Source organism: Rhinolophus hipposideros (assembly GCF_964194185.1).
Source record: "Rhinolophus hipposideros genome assembly, chromosome: 2".
Taxonomy (NCBI): Eukaryota; Metazoa; Chordata; class Mammalia; order Chiroptera; family Rhinolophidae; genus Rhinolophus; species Rhinolophus hipposideros.
In genome coordinates, this window is record NC_138048.1 from 65,667,225 (window position 1) to 65,692,864 (window position 25,640).

At 40.6% G+C, this 25,640-nt stretch overlaps 1 protein-coding gene across 1 annotated transcript in view; it reads right to left on the reverse strand.

Moving 5' to 3' along the window:
- USP13 (ubiquitin specific peptidase 13) overlaps positions 1 to 25,640 on the reverse strand; it is a 110,652-nt gene that overhangs the window by 55,069 nt on the left and 29,943 nt on the right. The window contains exons 4-8 of the mRNA XM_081026168.1: positions 17,719 to 17,840; positions 12,674 to 12,816; positions 11,204 to 11,388; positions 2,126 to 2,220; positions 835 to 1,022 (exon numbers count right to left, since the gene is read on the reverse strand). Coding sequence (XP_080882294.1) covers positions 835 to 1,022; positions 2,126 to 2,220; positions 11,204 to 11,388; positions 12,674 to 12,816; positions 17,719 to 17,840 — 733 coding nt within the window. The remainder of the gene's footprint in view (positions 1 to 834; positions 1,023 to 2,125; positions 2,221 to 11,203; positions 11,389 to 12,673; positions 12,817 to 17,718; positions 17,841 to 25,640) is intronic.

Here is a 25,640-nt window from a genome sequence, read left to right on the forward strand (position 1 = left end):
AAGACCAGAGCAACCACACTCTGATGGAGTGGCTCACCGCTGCAGTATGCACAGCAATGGGAGAGGCTGGCGAGCTTCCAGACAATGTGAGTAAATGGCAGTCGCATACTGAACTTACTCAAATCCTCCGTGAAATGGGTATGAGACATGCTATGTTCAACCCTAAATGCGGGGGCTGGAAGTCGAGCGTTTTACAACCGGCGTGAGAGATCTGGTTTTGGATACTGCCCCTGCAAGTGCTTTTGGATCCTTGGTTGCCATTCTCACACCCTATGTGGGGCGGCACATCCATGAAGTTACCACCACTATGGCCACCCTGCATGACACACTCACTCTCAATTTCCATTATATGTCATTACTGAGCCGTATCCAGCGGTGCGAGGGCCAGCAGCAGGCTGTGAACCACATTTTGAGTGGCAGAAAAATGAAAAGCCTCAGTCCTCTAAGAAACTCCACTCACCAGGACATTGACTAAACAGATCATTGACTCTCTCCTAGCACATCTATAGGAAGGGATTCGGCAGATTGCTGTGAAGATTAATGATTAATATTTTCTTGGCACAGAGGGTTTAAAAGTGGAAGCCATTATTATTATAATGACAAATCCTGCGGGGAGGTTTTTCATTTCACAATGCTCTCCTCATCTCACCTAATCCCCAGAACACTTGACAAGGGTGCTCACCCTGCATTAGGGCAAGAAGTCACACCACGGATGAGGTGGTGAATGTCTTGCAGCTGATGAAGATGGGCTCCCCCAATACATACGGACTGGACTGGATCTGGAGGGGATGGAGGGCAGTGCTGTGTATCCAGGTCTACATTGGGGAAACTTACGCTCTCTGGAATTCCGGGATGCTGAAGATGGCCTGCATGACAGAACTGAGATAGCAGCTATTGCCCAGGTTCTTGAGACCCGTGTATCCCGAGCCATACATGGGCTTCAGCTTTGTCCCCGTCTCCTGGATTACTTCCCACTCGCTGACTCGTGGCTTGATGTCATTGTCTCGGAGCCCGTTCTCTGTCTGGGGCAAAGTCATTGAAAAAAAAACAACTTTAGCTGTGATTATTATTCAAAGATCACGTCCCATGAATTATTTCTAACAGCAATAGATGTTTCTGCCTCTTTCCACCCCCAACTAAACAGAGGAATAAACAACCTATTTAAAATTTAACCTAATTAAAAGAGATGGAGATAGTAATGTTTGCATGACAATGTAAATGTAATTAATGCCACAGAATTGTACACTTAAAAATGGTTAAAATGTAAATTTTATGTTATGTCTCTTTCCACAATGAAAAAAAACCCACACATTTAAAAGATTTAAAAATAAAAGAGAGGTTAAGAAGAAAGGAGATAGGAAGAAGAAGAAAGATAAATCGGAATCAAAAAAAAAGAAGAAGAAGCAAGTAGAATAATTTCAAGAGAAGATAAAACAACACAGCAAACAAAAAGGCTAGGCAGTTGGAGAGGAAAGTGGAACAAACCCTGGGGGCTTGGGAGTGCCTCAAAATAGGAGGAAAACTTAAAGAAGAGCAGAGAAAGTAAATTAACAAATGACATGAGTGAGTAAGAGGAGACTGAAAGGAGAACAGGAAGACAGGGAAATGGCCTGGGATGGGAGGAAAGAGCTAAAACTAGACATGCACATTTAATAGCCCCTCATAGGGACAAATTAACATAGTCATGATAGCAGTTTAAAAACACAATGTTAAATGAAGCAAAGCTTTTCCATCAACAGTAATACGTTGGCTTAGTCTTTCCAAGCCCAGGAGCTCTGCTTCCCTTCTTGAAATTAATTAAAGTGATGTTGGTCACAGATCATTTTAAAGGTCATCTTCCTGTACCTTCTCCCTTTAGTGAACAAAGAATGATTCACGCAACTCTGTAAGTAAACGCCAACTAAAACAAAATGGTACTTGAGAAGGTGCCATTTTTATTATAACATTAAAAAAAACAAACTGGCAAGCAAAAGAAAACATCAATTAATTACATTCAAGAAGTAAATACAAACATTAAAACCTAAAGCCTATAAAACAAAAATTCATGTTAGAGGAATTGTATATTAAATAAATCATTAAATTCCCCCGTCCCCAACAAAGTAGAGACCACAGTAGACGTTCTCACCCCATGCATATGAAGCATGTCAATTCCAAAATGCGCCAAGTGCTTGGCCAAATGAGGATCCAAAACAGGTTCCTCTTCTTGAAAAGAATAAACATCTAGAAGGTGAAGAGAAAATAAGCACTGAGATCTGTAACCAAGTCATTCAGTATTCAACACGTATTTATTGAGCACCAGGCTTGGGATATATCAATGAGCAAAACAAAATTCTCTTGTGAGTTGGTTACATTCAACTGGGAAAAGACGGATGAGGGACAACAAACATAAAAAATAGGTAATTTTTGTAAATGTACCCATGTATCAATTCTTTTGACATTTCAGGAAGCAATAAAAAAAAAAGGTTTGCTGAAACTGAAAAATAAAAGAGTAGTGTCTAAAGTTAAAATAATTTTAAATTAGAAAAGCCTAAATACCTAATGCATGATTTTTCTAACCAAAACCACAGTGGCATAACTATAAGTTCAGGAGGAGGGAAGGGTGAGGGAAGAGAAAGGTGACACCATCTACTCGCGGCAGGAAGAACCTATGAGGGGAAACACAGAACCGCGGGGGCAGCTGAATGGCTGAACTGGGGTGTCAGGTCCACGACAAAACAAAATTCTGCCTGTGGACCCCTCTATAGTCTCAGGCCTACCAGCTCACCAATTTCCACCGCCCACCAGCCCCCTCACCCCTCTTTCCTACTTTGGTGTCCCCACACGTGAGAGATGTGTGAGGACTGTGCCACCTTGGAGCACACACATCAGACAATGATGTATTTGGCACAGCAGGGTAACTCAGGGGGCTCCAGCTGTCCTAGGCCCTGCCCCCTGCCCCAGGGCCTGAAGGATTAGCATCTTGGAGTGTCAGTAACCCAAAAGGGCACACGAGTGTTGGGAAGCTCTCTCCTAAGGTGGGAGGCTTCTCTCCTGAGGACCTAATATCCCACCTAACAGATGCTTTGGACCAAACCTGGCTTCTCAAAGTGTGTGTGTACGGACTCCGGGCCCTACCCTGGACCTACTGAATAAGAATCTGCAGTTTAGTAAGATCCCAGATGCACAGTAAAATTTGAGAATCACTGCTTACAATTTTCAAAAGCTTTCTGAACTAAAGAAAGGCAGGATATAGATCTTCGAGAGAGAGAAAAAAAGCGATCCGAATACTGCCTGATCTGTCCTCACAACAAGAGCAACGTGGGGGAAGGGACAGACAGCTTCAGGCCCATTTGCAGATGAGGAAAAGAGGCTCAGAAATGTGAAATCATTTGCCTCAAACCCCACAGGTGGCCCAGGACCCTGGTATACTGACTCCTGGCCAAGCCCATTTTCCTTAAATTATTTCCTTAGATCTCGGGAGACCCATAGATTTGGTGAAGCATCTCTCCATTCTTAAGAGGAATGGTGAGTCAAAAACCACAATTTCTTCGCTCCTAAATTTGAAAAGTAAAATTTATTACAAGGAAAATAAATATAAAGATATCATCCTTTAGGACAGTAATAGACAGACTTTCCAAAAAGTTTCTTGCTCTTTGGAACATCACCAGAAGGGGGGGAAAAGTAATATACAGAGACTCTGGTGATCCTCTGACGCAAACCCAGATACATGGGGCCTCACTGCCACCAAAGGCAGTCAGTCGTTCTATTATTAACAGATTAAACATCGTATCGCTTTCTCCTCTATCCCTCTTCTCCTCAGGGTCCATTTTAATTTGTGGATAGCAGCCTTCCATTACATTTTTTTAAAATTATATTTCAGTGCTCTCAAAAGGAAAAACAAAAGACAAAATCCCCACCCCAATTAAGAAAAAATTTCCTAAAACTTTAAATACCAAAAACACCAACAAAAATCTTTGAACTAATAATGTGAAACAAATACATCAACAATATTTTCCATCTGTGACAAGTGACAAAAATGCACCACTCAAATACTGGCTGGAAGTTGAAAATGGCATTCCCTGTGATATGGGAGAGCTCCCTCACTACAAAAGTTTTAAGCCTCCCTCACTGTAGAAATTTTAAGTCTCCTTTTCCCTACTTTCTTAGCTCCTTAGCCCCTGGCTTTGATTACTCTTAATCAGTTTCTGAGTCCTACCCTAAAGATTGCTCCTAGCCTGAATCACAAATAACTCACCCCACCTCAGATAACTCCGCCTCAGATAACTACTTAAAAGCCTGTGATTTCCCAACACCCCCCAAGCCATTCAGGACCTCACTCTGGGATAATTCCATCCAGAGACCAAATAGGTTTTAACACTTCCCCAGGCCAGTATACTTGTTGATTGTAATCCCTGAAGCCTAATGTTCTTTCCAACCCATTCTGGGCCCAGCTCCTGAAGCCACCTAAATGAGGGGTTGAATGGCGACAGGCTCTATAGAACTAATGGACTTATTAATTAAAATCTATTTTTCCTCATTTGGGGCCTTGGGGATGCAGAAGATTCTCCAGCAAGATTGCCAGTCCCAACAAAAGAAGCCAACAAGGTCTTGCAGGCGGATCCCGAGACCCCTTCCTCTCATCTGAGATCAGTTAGGGCAAGAGTTCCGTGAATGCCCAATAGGTAGGGACAACTCTACGCCCCTGCCCAGCAGGAAGCAGATACAGAAGAACAGACCTCCTGTCCCTCAAATTCCCATAGAGATTTTATGGGGATCACGTCTCTCAAGGGAAAAACAAGGCAGGCAGTTAGAGATAGGCATCCAGTCTCTGCATTACTGCCCAGAAGACTTCCCTTCTCTGTCCAAAACTTCCCCTTTCCACTGCAAACAAATGGGTACAAGATACCCAACTAGATCAAACTGGCCACTCAAACCTGAGCAGTTTGAAAAAAGATGAGGTAATAGCCTCTTGTCAATCACAGGTGTCAATCAGGTGGTCCCACACCTGGAAAGAAACAGCCCATTTGAGAGAAAAAGATAAAAACCACCAAGGGCTCCTTAGTCAAGGCCATTGAGCCATTCTCTACTGCTCGGGTCCACTTCTATTTCTTTGAAGTGTACTATCTCTTCTAATTAACCACTCTTTCACCACTTTATTTCTGTGTCTCGTTCAATTCTTGGCTCGAGATGCCAAGAATCTGGACACTGCACCGAGAAGGACTCACTCTCTAGTAACACTTAGACACTTTAACTTTGGTTACTACTAACTAGTGAGATAGTTTCAAAGACTTAAGACTTTAAGCCTTAATTATCAGAGCTCTATTAGAAAATAAAATTGCTAGAACCGTATCATCGGCCTAGTATTCTGTAGTCAGTGAAAGCATGTAGCACTCTATGGTTTTTAGCCCACTACATTTATGCCACATGGAGAAATGAATGTTTCCTATCCCTAGTCATTATCTATTTCAAAGATACAATATGATTTGGTCATACACTATAGTTATTTCTTACCCCAATGACAAAAACAGTTTAGTGAGTAACAGCCAAGTAATCTAAAAATAAATGGTGACCCTTCAACTTGGCCATAATGAAGAATTTATAAAAGATATGTCATTATAGAAAAAATAAATGAAGTGGACTCAGGGTGAAAGTCCTGGCTTCCACATTTTTTCATTGGGCAATTTACTTTATCTCCAACTTTAGCTTAGCAAAGTTAAGGCTTAGCTCAGAAACTATTGTAGCAAATAAGCACTGCCTGACAAGTGTGACCCTCCCTTGCCCTAAATGTGATTTTAAAACTTGGAAGCAAGAAGCACAGTTAGGGATTCTCTCAGGAACAGCCCAAGCTGAGTTTCACAAGTAACTATACTCACTTTAGAAGGAAAAATCATTGTTTTGTTTCAAGTTAAGTGACAACTAAACCATTGAGAGAATACAAAGAGACGCCCGAAAGGAAAAACATAAAAGTTTTAGAGCATGAGTAACCCACTGATGTGATAAGCATGTTAGAAAACAGAACATGCAATGCGTTCCAAAATTAACTAAGGAAAACGTTAGAGAACAGAGATAGAGGCTTAGACTGAGACCAAGACTGAGAATCTGTAAGGAATTACATCAAAATGGTAATTATCTGTTATCTCTAAATGGGGAGATTTCTTTTATGCGGTTGTTGTTTTTTGCTTTTTTATTTTTTTCCAAATTTATTATATTTTGATTGAAAAAAAAATTTCTTATAAGCAATTCCCAAAGATTAAAATGATTCTATTGGATAGTATGGTATTAGTGTACCACTGGTCATTCTTGTTCATCCACATGGATTAACTGACTCATTCATTCACTCATTCATTCATTGTATTCAACAAAGATTTACTGAACACCAAATACATACAGGTACTGAGAATACTCATATGTTGTTAAATCAAGCAGGGTCTCTGCCCTTATAAGTTTAAACTTTACTACTTCAAATAGAAGAAATGCTGGTTTGATGTAAAGGACCTCAACAGATATCTTCTTGGATATGGTTTAGTCCTGTGACTTTAGGATCTCTTCCTTCACCCTCCAAAAGTGACAGAAGTCCAAATCCTGACCTCAGATTCCCACAAAGGAAAGCAGAAGGAAGAGAGGGGTAAAGATGTACCTCACCAAATTCTTAGATTTAGAAAGAGAAACAAAACCAGGGAAGCCAGGTTTGCTACTCTGTTCTCAGAGTTCAAGTAGAGAGAAAAATAGAACTCTTCGTGAAACACTAAATAGTAAGTCAGAGAGGAAAGGGTGAGGAAACGTTCTCTTCAGAGTAAGTGCTGATCCATCCACCCAAACTGCACCTCTCCACCATGAGCTTATATTTGTGTATCTACAGACTATCTGCCACAAACAGGAAAAGAAGAGAAACCAGAGAACGCTCCAGTAATTACTAGAAAAATAAACAAAATTACTGAGTTCAGAAGTATGTACCATCATCACCTTAGAGAGCATAACTCTCAGGCCAGACAAAATGTAGACTACAGTCAGGAAAAGAAAACAAGTAAAAGTAAAACGAAGTCAATAAAATAGAAAAAAGAAAGAAAACAGTAAATAAGAGGAGCAACTTTTATTGGTACATCTTCCTCCATCTATTTACTCCACAAATATTTACTGAGCACCTACTATGTATGAGGGGCCATGCTAGCAGCTAGAGGCACTGCAGTGTGCAACAAGGTTGGTGCTTAGCCACTGCTGTCCAAGGCAACCACCATTAAACACAGTTACAGGATCTTGTGAAAAGTGCTTTGGTGGAGCAGTATGAAGTGCTACAGAGGCACACAGGAGGGGCACAAGCTAGGTCAAAACTAAAATGAAATCGTCAGTGGCTTGATTCCAAAGCCTCAGTCTATGAGAAACTTACGGGGGCCTATGTTCAGGTCATAGAATGAAGACAATCAAAGAAGAAAGACCACCTTGAGATGCTATTGAGCTGGTGCAGGGGCCAGTGAGACAGGCAATTCCACAGCTGCCTTGGGTATCTCTGGAAGGGTCTCCTGCAATTGCCCAAGGCACTGAAGCACGTTCTTAGGTAAACTAGTTTCCTCTATGGAAGGAAAAAACACCCGCTCTTTCCTCCATCCCTTTCTCATGCCCTTCCCACCAAGAACCTCATCCTAGCTTTGCCAAATCAATAACTCCTCCCACAGAGAAAAGCTTTTTGTTTGTTTGTACTGTGATCTGTTCTTGGTTTGTTTGTTGTTGTACCCATGGGACCCAGAATGGAATTTGATATGCGGCCCATTTTTATTGCCCATGCCACCACAATGGCCTAGCCTGGGGCACCAGGACCTCTTGGAAGAACTAATTCTAAGTTGAGACCTCAAGATGAGTAGGAGTTTCTCAGTGAACAGGTATATCCTTATAGGGGAGAAGGAAACCAGGATGATCGGATCACACTACCATTAAATATTTGAGTCCATAACCTGCTTGGATTCCATGTTTACTAAGCAATATTCTAAATATAACTCAGCTTCCCACAGGGAAGGAATGTACTGGTCAAGCAGCCATAACCATCCCACTTACAGGCAGTTGTGGTTCTCATTATAAACTAAAAAATAAATGCCCTGCGTGTGAGACTTTGTCTCTTCTGAGTTCAATCAGCCTCAATTTGCCTAGCAAGTATGGAAGATGGAACCCTCAGCAGTAGTACCTTCAAAGGAGGGGGCCACCCTACGCCCAGACAAAAGGCACCCTGCCCTCCTGGGCCTCAGCGTACACAAGGTTCAAAATAAGATATTTAAGAAAACTTCACGCATGTTTTCATTTACTTCTCTGGCTTTTAAATAAATAAGTCACAGTTGGCAATCCATTAAGCACAGATATGAAAGAAACTAAAACAATTGATATATCCCATAAACTTTTATGAAATGGTAATTAGACTGAAAATAATCATTTGTATTAAAAACCAACTCTGCACAAGATAAGCAGGAATCAAATCCTGATCTTTTTTCAAAAAGTGAACATTATTTCAGCTAAATGAATCCAAGAATTTTTAGGACTATTTATTCAAATAAATGTCAGTTACGTGATAATTACATGTCAATTACACGATAATTGTAAAATCTTAAAAGAAAATCTTAAAAGTTCTCCTTCCTCAAAAAAAAAAACAAAAAAACCCTTAATTATGGCAGATAATGAGTTAATATTTTTAATAAGTAAAGTTTTTAAAATACCAATAAGAAAAACACCTACACAGAAACCTACTAGAAAATCAGGCTAAGAAAATCACAAAAAGAATGGACGAGAAGAGGTACTATGAAAAATGTTCAGCCTCACTAGTAAGGCAAGTTAAAATAAGATACCAGATTAGCAAAGGTTTTTCAAATTTTTGGATATCCAAAGTTGTCAAAGATTTGGTGAACTGGGTATTCTCATATACACTGCTAGTGGAAATAACAGTTACTACAACTAGTTTAAAAAGAAACTCAGCAGTTAAAAATTTTAAAGGTTCAGTCCTTTGTTCATAGGAATTTACCCTAAAAAAATTATTAAGCAAAATACCCAAAGATTTGCATACGTACAAGGATGCTCATCAGAAGAGCAAAACAGTTAGAACAATTCACAAGGGAACAGTTAAAATGATTTATGGAACTATCATGGGATACTGAAGAACATTTAATGATATGGAAAACATAATTTAAAGTTAAATAGAAAAAGGAAGGTATAAAACTTTATACAGTGCCATTCAATTTTTGTAAAAATATGGGGTATGTATGTGTGTGATTGTATAAGAACTGTTCGAGGCCTTAAAAAAGAAAATACCCAAATTGTTAGAAGTGATTTGTCTGGCAGGTGGTATTACTAGTAATTTTTATTTACTTCTCTAAACTTTTCTCTCTATTTTCCAAATATGTTATACTGAACATCTGCTCCTTATTGTATAATTAAGGGACAAATATAACACTTCCCTTCTTCAAGCTGAAAGGAAATAAACTTCAGATGTACTCTAAATTGTACTTTAAAAATAAGTTTCACACTAGAAAAAAGGCTTCTGGAAAATTAAAGATGCATAGAAAACAGAATTGACCTTGGCCTTTATTATTAGCATACATTTAAATAATCTAATTGTTTAAATACTTATATACCAGATGGTTCATTTAAACAAAGTATATCTGCCTACTATGTAAGATTTAGTATGGAACCCAGAGATAAGTAAGACATAGCCTGCTCTTCAAACAACTAAAATTCTATAACTAAGCCATATACACAAATAGGTGCAGTCTTGGATAGGTTGTTCTAAGAGCTGGACTTCTAATAACTGGTCTTACCAAAGCACTACATAAGACAGCAGAGAAGATAGAAACATTTTTATTATTCTCCCCTTATAATTTTATCCAATAGAATTCACACATTACAAACCCTTCTTTCTGTGGTCCTCTAACTGGACAATGATGGTTGCCTTGCACAGCAGTCAGTCAACATGGAAATGACCTGCAAGTACCTTGCTGTAACCTGAATCCAACCATGCATCCTGAATTTCCTCTTCAGATCCTGGAAGTCTTAGGATTTGACCTGGCTTGTGAAGAGGTGTATTTGTTTTTGTGGGAGGAAGCTGTCTGGCACCAGCACCTCGGGCTCTTGCAGCTACTTACCTCTAATAAGTTAAAATAAGTCCACTAACTTTGGAAGCAGGAAAATTACCCTAAATGTGAATCAAAAGAATATTGATATGAGCTAACTTCCAGCCCTCAATTATAAAATAAATGAGAAAGGAGTTCAATGGAAGAGGCATGGTTGACAAGTGTACCCTATTTAGTGAAAACATCCTAGCCAAGGAACTCAGAAGCAGGTTAATTCTGTATAAAAAGATAACAGGGAAGAAAACTCAAATGTCTTTATGTGTCTTTATATTTCTCCTTAAAAAATCATCTTACCTTAAAGTAAAGAAGAAATAGAGCCGACAGCCTGGAAAGATGGAGAAGACAAACCTAGGTATTGATCCAGATCTGGGCTTAATAAATGTTTTCAGTGATGTTAAGATGATGAGTTCTTAGGACCACTGCTCAATATTGAAATGTCTCATTACTGACTGTGATACCATTTCCCTTTTTCCTCACAAAATGGTAGAAGGAATTAACTGTATAAACACTGCCAAAAGCTAACATTTTAGAGCACATAGTGTGAGAGCATAAAGGGGAGAAAAAAATTCTGAAACTGACAGTACAAATAGGAACCAGTTCTAATCCCTTGTTGCACTGAACACCATCCTGCCAGCTGACGGCAGGGACTCGGAACACACAGTATCCTTTAAACCCATCTTCTCCATAATGCATCCTTTGGTTCCTAAAAGGATACTAATCCCCACAATGAATTATAGGGCCTCCCCCTAAGATTCTAATGGTGGATGTGATTGTGCATGTTCGCTGCACAAGTCCTGGTTCTTGCTTCTGCCCTTTTAGCCAAGAGACATACAGAAGGCTGGTAACAGCAGCTAACTTTTATTAAGACCTTACTGTGTGCATGGAGCTGAAACCTTATGTACCTCAACAAAACTATGAGGGAGGCACCATGATTATCCTCAGGATGAGGAACCTGATACTTAGAAGGATTAGAAAACCTGCCCAAGAAATAACAGCTAATAAGAGGCAGAATCAGGATTCAAGCCTGAGCTTTCTGAGTCCAGAACTATACCCTCCAACCCACTGGTTAAATCTAGGAGGGAGACACTGAAGTTCCCAGAGTCCAGTACGAGCACACTCACCTGCCCCATCAGGAGTGATGGTTCCCAGTTTTACGGCTAGAGGGTAGCCCATGTCTCTGTAATGCTCCAGCGCGTGCCCATTTCCCCCGGAGCTGTCAAAGAACCACTTCCCACACAGCACGGAGCCATCGGTCAGATTCAACCAGAGGTTTTCCCGCAGGTCACACCTGGCACACTTCCAACCACTGGAAAGTCATTGAAGAGCAATTAATATAGCTGGAATGCAACGTGGAATCAGAACATTAACATCCAAGAAAACAGAGTGACTCGAGTTGGGGCCACAGGAAACAGTCCGTGGAATCCCAGAGACCCCTCCCAGGGCAGCAGGACACTCAGGACCCTGCCTGCCACCCAGAGAGAGACCAGCTCCTCCCAGCTCCTCCACGATGGCTGTTTTACTTCAGAAAACTGACGCAGGACCTGAGGGCGGGAGGGGAGGTCATTTCCTTGAAAGTCCAGTGTGAGGGACAGTGGAACATGATTATAAACAGCTCAGGTTCAAAAGCGTTAACCATACCTAGGAAAACTAGTTTAAACAAAATCTACTACATGGCAAATGTAAATTAAGTAGAAAGGAAATCAACTTAACTGAAGGTTAAGGTTAACAAAGTTTTATCATTTACTTCTGACAAACACCCTTCAGCATGGGTATTACCACCCCCGCTGCCACCAGGAGAGGTGAGGGGCCGCCCTTCACCCAGACCACACAGGTGGGGAGGCAGCAGTCAGGCCTGAGGCACACTGGCCGCAGTGCTGGTCCACGTGCCCCTCCCATCCAGCACTGGCCTCAGGACACCCCGGGCCCCTAGCAGCAGATGCTAATGCAGCCAGAGAGCATTCCAGCCCAAATGGGATAGCCGAAGACTGCTGTAAGAGGGGTTCCCCGAGAGGCAGAGGCGGAGACAAAGATCTGAATGTGAATGTCTTGTGGGAGGCGATCTCAGGAAGCACCAGAGGGAAGTGCGACTGGAGAGGACAGGAAGACAACATAGGTAATTGGGGCTCAGTCCAGCTGGGGAACTCCTGCCCCCACCACCCTACCTGAGGGGCAGGGACCTAGGGTATTGACCCAGCCACGCGGCAGTCACTGGTTAAGGGCCTTCCCAGGCGGGCAGGAGGGAGCATTAACTCTACGGGATTTCTGTCTGTCCCACGCACAGGCCTACCTGACTTCGGCAGGAAGAGAAAACCCTGAAGCAAAGAGCTGCGGATGCTTACAACTGGAAGCCCTGGGGGGCGGGGGGGGGGGCGGGGGGGGGCGAGGGGGGGGACGGGCTCCAGGGCGAGGGGCTGGCATACTCGGCATCTACTACAAAGGTGCACAGAATTTGAGAGAGAATTTTTGAGCTTTTTTTTTTTTAAGGCATCTGACAAGAAAATATATAACTGCTAATTCTGAGAAGTAGAAAAGTAAGTATTCCTTTGGCCAGTTTTAGGGGATAACTTTCCATTTTGCTATCTGACACTCACCTTGGAGGAATCCTGACTCCGTTGTCCAGTTGGGTGAGGTTATTGGCATACTTGGATACTGGCAATTCATTTTCCCATGTGTCTGGGTCCTGCTTTCTGTATGGGGATTTTGAGTTAAGAACTGCATCACAAGCAATTGTTACCTATAAGACAAACCCAGATGTGATATATTGAAAATTTGAGAAAATTGCAACTTCTATAAAATGAATTTAAAAGTTTATCAATAAATGCAGCTTCATCCAAGAAAATCAAGAAAATTCAAATGGTACAGTTATCACAAGAGTAAGATCCTAGGTTCCTGGCTCCAGCACTTTTCCCCTGGATATAGGTAGGTTTTGTCCTTGGCCGGGAGTTTGCAGTGTTGACTATGACACAAGATAGCAAGGAACAAATCTAGTTTATAAGCCCAGGCGTAGCAGTCAGAATGAACAACTCTACGTCTTAGCAAGCAGAGTGAAAAGTATAAGGTGAACAATTTACAGGCGTGGAATGAGCTACTGGAATGCCTGGGATTTACCCAAGTGGTGTGTTTTCCTCCTAACAAATATACACCCAGATATCCAATATCCTCAACTCATCACACAATGGCATGTGGTCAAGGGCGCTTACATGGAATGCCAGCAGTGAGCTCCATTACTTAATCTGGTGCAAATGTGACCCTGAACAGGGACATGCCTCTGTGTCTCTGTGCCAGAGAAGTCCACATGTGAGCAAATCTGTGATTTCCAGCTTGGCACCACCTGACCCGGGGCGGGGATGGGGGGGGGGTGTCAGATTCTCTGCTCTCTCCCCAACCCAACTGATCCTGGACATATACCTAGCACTACATTTGCTATTTGTTTAATGCTATAAGGTATTTCGAGCTGTCTTTAAAAACATTCTGGTGGGAATGAATGTAAAATGGTGTCGCCACTTTGGAAAATATTTTGGCAGGTCCTCAAACAGTTAAACAGAGTCACTATGTCACCCCAAAATTCCTAAGCATATACCCAAGATAAATGAAAATGTGTCCACACAAAAACTTATACACAAATGTTTAAATACGCATTACTTATAATAGCCAAACAGTGGAAACAACCCAAATGCCCATTAATGATAAATGGGTAAGTAGAATGTCCTATGTCCATATAATAGAATGTTATTCAGCAATAAAAAGAAATAAAGTACTGATATATGCTATAACAGGGATAAATCTTGAAAATACATGCTCAATGAAAAACAGCCCGCCACAAAGGACCCTCTGTTGTAAGATTCATTTGTAGAAAATGTCCAGAATCCACACAGACAGAAAACAGATTAGTGATTGCGGAGGCTGGAGCCCAGGAAAGGTTGAGCGGGGATGGCGGTAGGGTAATAACATTTCCTAGAATGAGACAGTGGTGATGGTGCCCAGCTCTGAATATAATAAAAGCCACTGGATTGCTTAAAACTTTTTAAAATAAAAATTGTATTCTACTTCACTAACATCCTGCACAGCTAGCTAAACTTCATGCAAAATATTTACCCTGAGTAGCACTGACAATTAACCTTAGAATTGATTAAGAGACAATGGACGGATGTTCCCTCAGCTGCCACCCCACCTTTACCCAACCCATGGGCAATTCCTAGCAGTCCTGCATCCAAAATCTATTTGGAACCTACCTCTTCTCATTTTCAGCCACACCATCCTAGTTGCAACAACCATCACAGTCTCTTTTCTCCCAGCAGCCAGAGGGATCTGCTGTGAATATTAGATCCGATCCTTTCCCAGCTTAAAACTCCCCAAGGTTACATACTGCACACTACCAAACTGATGCCACTAGAGCTAGGCATGGTCAGGAATAAGGAAGAGATCCCTGCCCTCAAAAAGCTTATACTCCATTACAGATCAGGTATTCATAAAAGTATATTTTAAAACCTTTTCAAAGAGAAGCTCTCATTCATCTCTAACCACAAACAGTTATGTAATTGCCCTTTCCTTTCAATTATCAAAGCTCATCTCTTAACCCTTCCACGACTGCCCCTAGAGAACAGGGCTGAGGTCACCACCAGCCCCTTTCCGATTTTATGGGTTACTTTATGCCACCTTAGCACTTCTGGGTACACAGCCTCATCTTTTTTTGTCTGGCCTGTTATTATAATACGCTTGTTGTTTCACACATTACCAGTCCCCTCCCAAATCGTCATCTGAATTTTCTCCACCCCATTAGATCTTTTTTAAGAGTTCTGGTTTGCAATACACAGTGGATTTTGATCAAGATTTGGATGTAATATTCTTTCTTTCCTTTGAATATCCTTCCTTGTGACACTCAACAAAATTTCCTTAAACTTCTGGACCACTATTATAACACTGATCTAGTGTTTTCAGAATATCATCTAAAATCCCTTAGAAGCCCCTTTTGTGGATCATAGCTGAAGGCCAGGAACCATCATCCTGTAATTATACTGTGAATTATCTTTCCCTGGATTTGGTATCTGGTATGAAGCGAAGAGACCTTGATTCTAATCCTGGATCCATCCCAAGTCTCCATAAAGCTCAAGTTCAGCAGTGTTCTGAAACTGGCTCCAATTGGCTCACAGACTCGATTGTTAAATATTAAGGAATTCTGCAAGATGGTTTTAAATGCACCCATTACTAAAAATTAAATTATATAAACTTACCATTAAATAAAATATATTTTTAAAAGGTAACAAATATTCAAATACTTCAAAGTTATTTGACTATATCTTCCTATTATCTATGTGCCCTTGAGGTTATTTATGTCTACGTTATAGGAATGGTGGGAATTCTAGATAATGGTGTGCTACTGTACATCTCTTCCCAATACTGCATTTAGGGACATTATGTTGTTAGCCTGAAATCAGCCATGGTGGCAGCATTAATACCACAGAAATCAGCAAACACTACCAAGCAGGACTGTTCCCCCCAGGGAGCTGGCTGCTAACCATTTATAAGCACACCGCTACTTGAGTTCCCCATGTCGACAACAAAGCACTGGATTCCAGATTCTAAGATCCCTCCTGAGCCCCAAATGCTGTCTCTGTGAAGCCTGCATTGCTAAAAGGTGGTTTAACTTTTTGGTAGAATCTAGAGAGTATCTGAAACTGAATTTTTTTCTATGCTGAGACGCTCAAGAAATGAAGGAAGAGTCACCTGATTGGGCGATTTTGAGCTCAATAATTTTGGGTTATTTAAAAGCTTAAAAAGAGAATTATTAAACATCAAAAATGTAGCAAAAACATGCAAAGAAAAATATAGTTAACTAGCATTTGTTATATAGATAAATCCTAACAGTTACCATCAGATAAATCCAGGCTTTTCCTTCAATCTCCCCTTCCAAATTATTGTCTCTATTATTTTAATTCTTAAAATATTTCCTAATCCAAAAGACTTTGTATTAAAAATTATGATATATATTGATGAATTCAGATTTCTATAACATTGTATGTTTAAATAAAAGCATTTACACTTCAATTATGTCCTGAATATAGGAATCATTGAAAGCATTTAAAGATTTTTTTATTAACTTTTTTCACATCAAGACTTTTTCTTCGTAAGTGAATCGGAGAAAAATCGTGACATTCATTCACAATGTGCTTCTTCTTTTCTGACAGTAGACATAAGAGTTATATAAAACAAGGGCAGTAAGAACTCAGTATTGCAGAGATATAAGCTTTAGCATATAGTATCAGGTGATGGGATGAAGCAAAACCATTTTGTCTATTCCCATATTTTATCCTTGGTAACAGCCACCTAAGTCAGCATAGGTAATTTAATTCTGTATGCATTGCTAAAGGTGTGCACTTAGTACTAAAAAGGATATCTTACAACTAACAACTAGATGAAAGACGTACAACACTGAAATACAGAAAATTTTCATTCCTATGGTCTTATATTTATGTATAAAGTAAGTCAGGGGCAAAAGAGATTGAATAGGGGAAACCTGGTCTCTGATGACCTGGGAACCCCAGGCACAATGTCCCCTCTTGGCAGGGACAAGTGAGCAGGTGGCTATAGACTCACACAAAATCCTAAAGATTGTGGGACCCAAAGACCTGGCTTTGGTTCTGGCAGAGTTTGAGAAGAGAAAAAAAAAAAAACAAAAAACTGGCATGTCTACACTCAAAATGACCCTGACCCCTGTCCCCACTGCTCTCTGTGGCCAGGCTCTGAGAACTCAGGTGCACACAGTAGAAAAGAGGATAAGAAAGGAAAGAGAACAAAGGAAAGAAGGATAGAGTGGCAGCAACAATATGGGACATGAGGAAAAAACAGAAAAATGGTTAGGGTTCCTGTAGGAACTCTGCTCACTTCCAGAATTCGAGAATCCGTAACAGAACCTGGTGGCCTCACACTACCGCCGCCACCCACAGCTTAAGTTGTTCAGGAAAATGAAAGTCGCTCCACAAAAAAGAAGGAAAGGGAAGAGGACAAAAAAACTCACCACTGAATCTAAATTCAAAAGCTAAAAAGTAGTCTTAGTCTTTTTAGCTTAGTCTTAGTCTTTTTAGGAACGAAACTGAAAAGTAGGTTGGCATTACACAGAGCTCCTGCAGACCCACGATTTGTAAATGTTTGGTTATTTTTATAATGAGGTTGCTGTTGCTTCAGCAGTGGAACTCTTTAATTTTCCCCCAAACAAAATCTTACATGTCAGGCTAATATGCAGAAGAGACAAAAATACAGTCGTCCTCTAATCAGAAGACAGCCCTTTTGCAGCAGTCCCTGCACATCTCGGGGGCACAGTTTGAAAATCTAGGCAACAGACTGGAAGTCATAGGCAGCAAGCAGCCCGCCCACAAGGGGGAGTCCAGCCCAGCGAGCCCTGAGGCCCAAACAAGTAGCGAGGGTATGTGGCCCAAGGCAAGCTCCTGAAACGTAACTCTGCAGGCCCTTTTTGCAGGGAAGAAGCAATACGCTTATGTTTGTGCTCATTCTTCTCCTCGGCTCTCATTCAATCCACCTTCCCCACCCTGCTCCCTGGGGGCACGCACACTACACACGCACACACACCTGACACAGAGAGTCACGCGCATCTAGCTAGCAGCCGAGCACACTCACTGACCAGGGCAGGTAACTCCTCAATATTTGGTAGTGCTATTTCATAGTGGTCTGGGAATATAACAAGTTTGGCTTCATCTTCATATTCATAATCGTCGCTATTTAAATCGTCATCAGTATCTAGATCTGAGGAGAAAACAAAAACAAAGAACAAGACATGAAGAAAGAACATTCCACACACTAAGGCAGCACTGACTGGGAAAGCCAAAAAATCCACAGGGATGACAAACTGAGGGCGTGACATTACAGAATTCCCTCCTCTGCTATGACCATCTATCTGTCCCAAACCAGGAGTAAAAGGCCTTTCCATCTTTCCGAAGCTATGAATACTTATTTATAAGTGACAGATGACGTATAAAGAAGATTGAGTCATATCACACAGCTTTACAGTTAAACATATGTGCCAGAAATTCAATTCTTAAAGATGTTTAAAGGAACAGACTGTTCATTATGGTTTGTTGGGTACCTGGCTCCTGATTTCACACAAATGGATTGAAATGTTTTTCACAATACTGTAATATAGACGAAGGTACCTGGGTTTGAGAGTAGATAAACCTAGGTTCGATTCTGGTTCCAAAACTTAAATGTCACTTTGGGCACGTCACAAGCTCTCTAAACCTTAGTTCCCCCATTTGTAGAATGTAGATGATAATACTTATCTCACATACTTTATATGGAGAATAAATAAGAAACTGTAGACAGAGACCTAGCACAGAATAGGTAATCGGTAACGGTAGCTATTATTTCAAATCTCAATTTCTCTCCCCCTCCCACCCCCCGTCCCTTACCCCGTAAGAGTTGCTGAGGTATTGCACAGTAAACAAGAGGGGCAAACCAGGTAATATAAATGTGCTGTTGTCCTCAGGCTGTGAAGAAGTTTCAGTAAGAAGGGTGAGGCCCTCTAGGCTATTATCTCTCAAGGCATCACCTCTTTGCTTGGCTAATCTCTGGTAAAGGTTAGGTGAAGACGCAAGGAAATGTCTTGTCACAATATTTACATGGACATTGCAGCCTGTGTTCACATGATGCCGGCATCCCAGATCATGTTTGTATATTTAGATGTTTGGAACTATGGTGACAAAGAGCTACTGAGCCATTTTCCACTCACACACACACAAACACACACATAAACAGGTATACAAACATAAGCTCTGTAGATAGGAGAAAGTTATTTTACTGAATGAAGCAGCCAGCTGGAAACCAAAGGACCTAGATTGTGTTATTACCTTGTTTGCCTCCAACCAAAAACCTAATATCTTTCTGTGTGTAGCTCCGGTCTTCAATTCTCAAAGGGAGGAAAGTTTTAAGTACAAACTGAGATACAGCTAAAACACAGTCTAAACATTTTAACAAAAGACTCTAAATAATAAGAATCAGAAATGCCAAACTATAGAAACAAAAACATCGTTAGACAGCTAGAAGAGGTTAGTTTGACAAAAAGCAATGTTAAAGAAGATTCTAAGAGTTTTAAGCAGTGACTAAAGGCATTTATTTAAAGAAAATGATTCAAACAGACACTCTATATGTCATAAAAACGTGAATGCCCCAATAGCTGTAATAAAAAAAAACATACTCACTTAATAGTAATTGAAATCTTACCTGGCCAATAACAATGATAAAGAAGTCCCAAAAAAATCCCACTGTGACATTTACTAGCTACTTAATGCTGGGCAAGTTCTTTCCAAGTTCATTTTCCTCAGGAGTAAGCTACAGACAGCATTATGTACTGCCCACAAGGCTGTCAAGAGGATTAACCAACGTAAGGTTTTAAGGCACCTAGTTTAGGACCTGGCAGGTATTAGGGTCTCCACATATGGCAGCTTCCATCACCATCACCATCGTCGTCATCATCACCTTCTCCACTCTCCTGACAACTAACCTGATCAAAAGTGCCTTCCCATCCTTCTGGCTGCCCCAACTCCAAGGCAATCCTGAAGTAAATTTCAGGAAGATCATATCATGTGAGGATGTGCTACGTGATCTGAATATGGGGCAAACACCGTGTTTCCCTGAAAATAAGACCTAGCCGGACCATCAGCTCTAATGCGTCTTTTGGAGCAAAAATTAATATAAAGCCCAGTCTTATTTTACTATAAGACCAGGGCTATAATATAATACAATATAATATAATATATAATATAATGTAATATAATACCCAGTCTTATTTTACTGTAAGACCCAGTATAATATAATGTAATACAATATAATATAATGCAATACCGGGTCTTACATTAATTTTTGCTCCAAAAGACGCATTAGAGCTGACTGTCTGGCTAGGTCTTACTTTCGGGGAAACATGGTATGAACTACGAATGTGTCTCAAATGGAAACACTAAGAGCAGGAAACAGGTATTCACTCCCACGTCCCCAATCCCTGCAGAGTGCTCTGCACACACCAAACACTCAGTAAACATCTCCAAGAGGAGACTTTAGGGAGTTAAAAACCCCACCACGCTAAGGACACCAGCAAAGCAAGAGCATCAAAAGGGTCGCTAAGGTTTTTGTTTTTTCATTGGTAACTGATTTGTGTTTAAAAAGAAGCAAGACTGCTGTCAAGCAAAAAAGCAGAATTTTGTGGGGCTTCTTTACTCTTAGTTTTTTGTTTTCTTTTATTTTCAATTCAGTGGTATGAAGGGGACCATGATCTTTCCCAAACGTCTTAATCCAAATTAGAGAAAATTCAGCAGCGAAACTACCTGAGTTCAAGGGACAAATACTCTGATTTTTAAGAGACAAATACTCTGATTTTAAGGAACATATTTAAGCTTTCTCCTGAATATATATGCCCTCACAATCCTAGATAGAAATCTACAATGTCCAAATTTCTCTAATTAGTTTTCACCACCCCAAAGTTACCTAGTTGAGAAACCTACAAAGTAACCATGCCCTCGTGACCAGCAGGACTAAGACCCCCAATTTCTCCCAGCACCACATGCCATTGTGGCTATTAACTGGCAATACCTGGATGGGCTCTTTTCCCAAGTTAATAACTTTTGTTTTTCTTTGAAATACCTCTTGCCCAACTCTACATCAATGATCTCAGATTCCTGGGAGACGTGGCTGGGACCACACCCATTTCCAAGAAGTAACAGCCTAAGCTATGAAGAAGCACAGTGGAGAAATGGATCCTGAAATAAAACCAGGGCTGATTCCCAGCTCAGAGTTCTCTATGCCTGACTTAGATTTGTGTGCTGGATAAGCAACCTGGCTGTTTCAGTGCTGTGAAATCTGACCAACCATTTACCCTCAAAAGAAGGTACAAGGGGAAAGCCTCTTGAGCCCAGACCCTGTTCCATGACCTCCCTCAGAAGCAAAGGCACAATGGAGTTCACTAGAACCTTCTGGTCATTATAGGCCCCAGTGAGTTTTCTGAACAGGTCCATTCCTGGAACTTTCTACAAATGTTCTGTTTTCAACCTGTTTCCCATCAAGTATGCATGCCATGGCTAAAGCCAAAAAAGTGGAATTTAAGCTGTCTGACGTGAAAAGTAGCTCTTTGAAGTACTTCAGACACAGAAGGACATAACTAAGTTTCTCCTATTTATGAATGTTGAGGGAAGAGGGTACTTAATAAAATTATGAATATTTAACACTGTTTTTATGACATACCAAAGATATGGTATTTTAATGAAATGCATTACCAGTTATTTATACATCTATACACATTTGTAGCTTTATTATAAAAAATATATGAGATTAGGCCAGAATCATGTCACAACTCCTGGAGTATTTCTTTGAAGACTCTGAGCTCTCTTACATCCTCTCGTCTCTCCTTCTAACTCATAAAACACTAAGTTTTATATCAGTTTATTCCCAATATTCACAATCTGTCCTACCGTTGTAAGTTATCTTTCTAAAAGAGAACCTAATAATGTCTCTTTCTAGCTTGAAACACTAATGCAGAACTACCCATACTTTCTTGGGTCACAGCACCCTAAAGCATCCCAGCAATTTTTGCACAGTAGCCAGCAGCCAAGAGAAGTGCCTAGCAGTTCTGCTTATTTAGTTGTTAGGTCCAAACAACATAAGTATTTATGTTCTAACCACTTAGAGACCATTTGAAAAAAACAATACACATAAATTGAAAGAAAGGCACATTTTCTTTCGTTCGTAAATAATCACAGTTCCTTACTTACAGGACGAGTGCATCTGGTGGGCACTGCACAACTTCTCTGTGAGTCAGATTGGACACTACCCCCATTTTTCCTGTTCTACATTTATTTTTACAGGGTACTCACCTTTTACCATTGAAACCACCAAAAAAACCAGCTTCACAAAGAGATACTCTGCCAGTAAAATTACATGAGCTAACGATTTGCGCAAAGTTCAAACATCACCATGTTCCCTTAAGATTTAAAATACCCCGAGGTGCACCTGTGAGCTCTTTGCAGTTCCTCAGAGTGCCGTAGAGCACAGTTCGGGAACCAAAGTGTTAATGGCTCGCCACTGCCTATAGGAAAAAGTCTAAAACCATGTTATATGTATAGACTGTCACTGGAAGGATATACAAGCTATATAAGGATGTACGAATAGAAAATGTTATTTGTCTCTGGGGAGACTAAACATGGAGATGAGAGGGAAGGGAGGAAAAGAAACTTACTTTTCATTACAGAGCCCTTAAAACTGCAATTTTAAGCTTTGTCCATGTTTTACGTATTCAAAAAATGTTTTTTTTAAATCTTAAATGCAAAGAAAAGGTATAAAATTTAAATGATTCAAAAGTTATCCATAGCTGTTAATGTTGATTTAAAAAAAAAAAATTACCAGCAAAAACTAGAGTTGCGGGAAGGATCCTTAACTGTGATTCCCTTGAATGAACACCAGCGATTGGGGGGAAGAGGGACGACTGTTGAGGGCAGGGTGGTGCTCACGGGGCTTAGGCAAGCCAGTCAGCACCAGCTAATGGCCTCAGTTTCCCTCATCAAACCAATACTGAAGGTCATAACTGAATGAGCCAATGGTTTCGAGATGACTATTAAGCCAACGGAAGAGAAATGATTCACAAGTCATCAAGTGAATAAGGGAAAAAAGCCTCTCTCCAGGAAAAAGCATTAGTCATCTACACCTGCTTTGTGAAGGAGAAGGGGCATCATAACTACATTTCAATAGCAATGAATAAGTACTTTCTAGTTGAAGAAACAAGAGAGCCTGCAAGAGCGTTCTGAGTTCTCTTCCTCTCCATGAAGAGACTGCCCCAATGTCCCTTTTAGGGGAGGAGTCTATGGCAGAGGCTACTAGCTGCCTCCTGGTATCCATTCTCCCCTTCTTCCTTAGTAACAGACTTGATTCAATGACACCAGTTAATAGACTGTACTTTCCAGTTTCCTGTGCAGCACTTGGTGTGGTTATGTGACCAAGTTCTGACCAGAGAGGTGTAAACTGAAGTGCTGCTTGAGGATCTGTGAGAAGGCTGACAAAGGGAAGCTGATTCCACTGGGAAATGTGACTGTCGTCCTCCCCCCCCTTCATCTTTCCTGCTTTCCAGAATGGGGATGTGATGACTGGAGCTCCAGCAGCCATTTGGACCATGAAGTAACCATGAGGTTAGAAATCACAGGCCAGGATGGATGAAGGGTGAACCAGAAACATGGGGAGAATCTAAATCCTAATAGAACATGAGACCATCACATCAGCCCAAACTTATGGCTTCCCCACATCCTCTCCATGAGAAAAATGTAAACATCTATTTTGTTTAACGCCACCACCATTTTCAGTTTCCTGTCACATAAGCCAGATGTAATCCTAATACAGTCCTTCACTGAAGTCAACTTACAGGCCACATCAACTTGAAAACAGAGCTGTGATCAGATCGACAAGAGAAAAATGCCTGCTACTGGGAGACAGGAAACATCCATTGACAGGGCTGGAAATCAGGGCTTGCAAAGCCAAATTCTGAGTTGGATGAGGTAGCTGGCACAAATTTGTGAAGCACCTGGGTAAATCACAATAGAGAGAAATGGCCTGGGGCAAGCCCCAGAGTGCTAATGAGGTTCAAATTTAAGTTTTTAAAATACTGGTACAGTTGAAATAGACCGTTTTTGCTGGGCTATGAGTTTTAGGCACAGCCTATGGAGCTAGGGACTGCTGAGTCCCACAGAGAGCAGCCTGTAGGAAAAGTCCCACTGAAATGAAATGGTGGGTTCGTGCTCCCAGAAGGCAATGGACGGGGCCCATCCACACAGCATGAAGCACAAAAGTGCAGTACTTATCTTTGCATTAATTTTTTAAAAGAGTTACTTGACAATATCATCTACCATCAAAACGGACACTAGAGAAATCAAACCTCAAAGTCTTTTGAGTAAAAGACACAAAGGTTGAAAGACAAGATAGAAAAATCACAGCAGGAAAGAAACTCAGCTCTATGACTGCTTGCAATGGCTTTCTTTTCAAATAATGAATGTGCCTTTTTATTATAACAGTAACATATGCCTGTTACGAAAAAAATCAAAAACAGATAAGCAAAAAGAAGAAAATAAAAATCACCTCAATCCCACCACCAAAAAAGAGCTACAATGAACAATTTGGAGAATATTCTGCCAGACACTTCCAAACACAGTCTTACGTGGATATGTATGTGTGTATAAACACACATATACATACACACATTTACATACATATATGTACACACATACATAATAGATAGGCATGCACATATACATACATATTTACATATATACATATACATATATATGTATATGTGTACAGATTTTTACCAAAATGAAATCATCATATGCAAACAATTTTGAACTTCCTTTCAGACAACAGTCCCAGACACGTAGGCTTTTAAACTTGTTTGGTCAAACATTATCAAATGTTTCCTACTTTTTTCCTAGGAAAACCATATCATAAGCTTCATATGAAATATGATCATGATAACATGATCTAGAAACCAGTACTCATTTGCATAAGCCAAACTAGCTCTTCTGAATGAGGGAGACAGAAAGTCACTGTTAGTCAAACACCACAGCACTCATTGCTGCAGGTGAGATCCACTGATGGATGGTAAAATTAGTGGGCAAAACTTTGAGGAGAAATAAGATATTAGCATAGTCTCCAAATAGCACTTCCACGACTCTTATTAATTACACTGTAACTTTACAGTGGAGAAACCCAACAGACATCCCTTAACAAGTGGTCAAGGTTAATATCACCATATGAAGACAAAGCATCATGTGCCCCCAGTAACATATACTGCGGAGGGCACATCGCTGTGGAATTCTCGCCAAAAATGCATAACCTCAGACTTATCATGAGGAAACATCAAACAAACTCAAACTGAGGTACAGTCTACAAAATAATTGACCGGTACTCTTCAAAAGTGTCACAATTACTAAAGGGAGAGAGAGAGAGCGCCAGGGAGGGAAGGAGGAAAGGCGGGAGGGAGTTAGGATGGAAGGAAGGAAGGAAGGAAGGAAGGAAGGAAGGAAGGAAGGAAGGAAGGAAGGAAGGAAGGAAAGAAGGCGTAAACAAAAGAAAGAAAAGAAAGAAAAAGAGTGAGGAATTATCACAGATTAAACAGGATTAAGGAAACATGACAACTAAATGCAACATGGGAATCTGAAACAAAAAGGGACATTAGTGGAAAAAAATGGAGAAATCCGAGTAAAGTCTGTAGTTTGGCTAATACTAAAAACAGAAAAACTGTCTCTTCTTTAAAGGTAGTGAAAAAAGAGACAGGAGCAGGATCATAATTACTCTCCAGTCACTGGAAGTTAATCGCTGCAAAACACTATCCTGACTAAAAGTGCTAAAAACATCCTTCACAACTACGTAAACGTAACGTAGAGGCAGATCATCTCCAATTAAATTGGTTCTGCTCATCCTTCAATTGTAGAGCAATCAACAACCTATTATTCTCACACACACACACACACACACACACACACACACACACACACACACACAGGGCATGCTATTGATAACTAT